At 53.1% G+C, this 1429-nt stretch overlaps 1 protein-coding gene across 1 annotated transcript; it reads right to left on the bottom strand.

The window, feature by feature from the left end:
• Positions 1 to 248: 248 nt before the first annotated feature.
• Positions 249 to 974, bottom strand: LOC124673601 (mitochondrial import inner membrane translocase subunit TIM17-1-like). The gene has a single exon (XM_047209649.1). It carries the CDS (start codon positions 972 to 974, stop codon positions 249 to 251), a length of 726 nt encoding a protein of 241 aa, XP_047065605.1.
• Between the last annotated feature and the right edge of the window lie 455 nt (positions 975 to 1429).

The following is a 1429-nucleotide window of genomic DNA, read 5'->3' as shown; positions in this document are numbered from 1 at the left end:
TTTGATAATCAATAAAGTCGTTACGATTGTTTTCCCTCAAAACAGACATTTACAAAATCAACGTCCAGATTTTTTGCGTGAAATAAAAAAGTCCAGCAGAACTCTACTTTTGTGTTGCATACTCTTCAGTTTTCAGTATATTGTTCAAAACTAACAAATACAGGTTAGGACGGAAATATAAAAAATATAATTGAAAACACCTTTTTCTCACTTAACGCAAACAATGGTATATCGGAGGGCTGGGCGTGTTAAATCAGGCCACCGTTGTCCTTGGGCTTCTTGGTCTCCTCCACTTCCTTGCTGAAGGGAGCATCACCGCTCGAGCCTTGGACGCCGCCTCCTCCTGCTGCAACTGCAGGGTCGTCGATGGAGTGTAGGTTCTGCTGTGCGTCATGGAGGCGGTTCGTTACAGCGTCGACCAAGTCGGGGTCATCGACGACGCGGTTGGTAACGGCTGCGGACAAGATGGGGTCGTGGACTTGGGGTAGGTTCTGCTGTGCGGCAATGGCGGCGGCCAAGCTGGGGTTGTGGACTTGCGGCCGGTTCCGCTGCGCCTGCACGGCCTGTGCTCGGTTGGCCAGGATGCCCATACCCTCGACGAGCGCGAACAGGGCGGCGCCGGACGCCGCCGATTTCGCAGCAGCTCTGAGGCCCTGGCGCACGGAGAGCAGGCCGCCGGCGGCAGCACCGGCGGCGATGGAGTTCCAGGGGTCGTCCTTCTGGCGCACGTAGGCGGCGGTGCAGTTGAAGGTGGAGAAGAGGCCGCCCCAGACGGCGAAGGACCCGCCGACTCGCGGGGCGTTCATGCGCAGGGCCTGCAGGCCGCCGGTCATCCTCGCGCCGCTGGGCGAGTCGCGGACGCCCTTGATGAAGTGGAAGACGGAGCCTCCCACGGCACCCACGGCGAAAGCCCCGCCGGCGTCGGCGACGATGCGTCCTGGGCATGGGTCCTCCTCCGAAAGAGACCTCGGCATTGTACTCGATCTCGATGCGTAACCCGGCCTATCTCGGCGGAAGGATTAATCGATTAACAAGTAAATCTACGGAACACGAGAGCGGTATAAAACGACCGATCGTTGTATGCGGTACGGACTAGTACAGCAATTCTTGAAGGAGAAGGAAAAGCCCCACCGCAGATTCACTTAAAAATTAGAATAGACTCCTGATCGCTGCCGCCCAACAAAAAATTGGTAACAATTGAGGTAAAACGATGCGTATTAAAAACTAAAAAATAACTTAGGGGAGATTCCAACGATTGATGAATTCTCAAGCACATCTCACTTGGACATTAGAGAGTTGGAGAAAGTACGATTCATGGGTAACTCGGAAATCTAATTTGCAATTGCAACCCCCTGTGCAATTCTTAGGTGCAAAAAATCACGATACGAATTTAACTGTCTTAAAGTCGGCTGAGCTATAAGTTAATTCT

Source organism: Lolium rigidum, chromosome 7 (genome assembly GCF_022539505.1).
Source record: "Lolium rigidum isolate FL_2022 chromosome 7, APGP_CSIRO_Lrig_0.1, whole genome shotgun sequence".
In the NCBI taxonomy this organism is placed as follows: Eukaryota; Viridiplantae; Streptophyta; class Magnoliopsida; order Poales; family Poaceae; genus Lolium; species Lolium rigidum.
This window is presented reverse-complemented; position numbering and strand designations above follow the sequence as displayed.

Bases quoted from the DNA above. Each gene is read 5' to 3' on its own strand.
- LOC124673601 (XM_047209649.1), bottom strand. From the start codon at position 974: ATGCCGAGGTCTCTTTCGGAGGAGGACCCATGCCCAGGACGCATCGTC.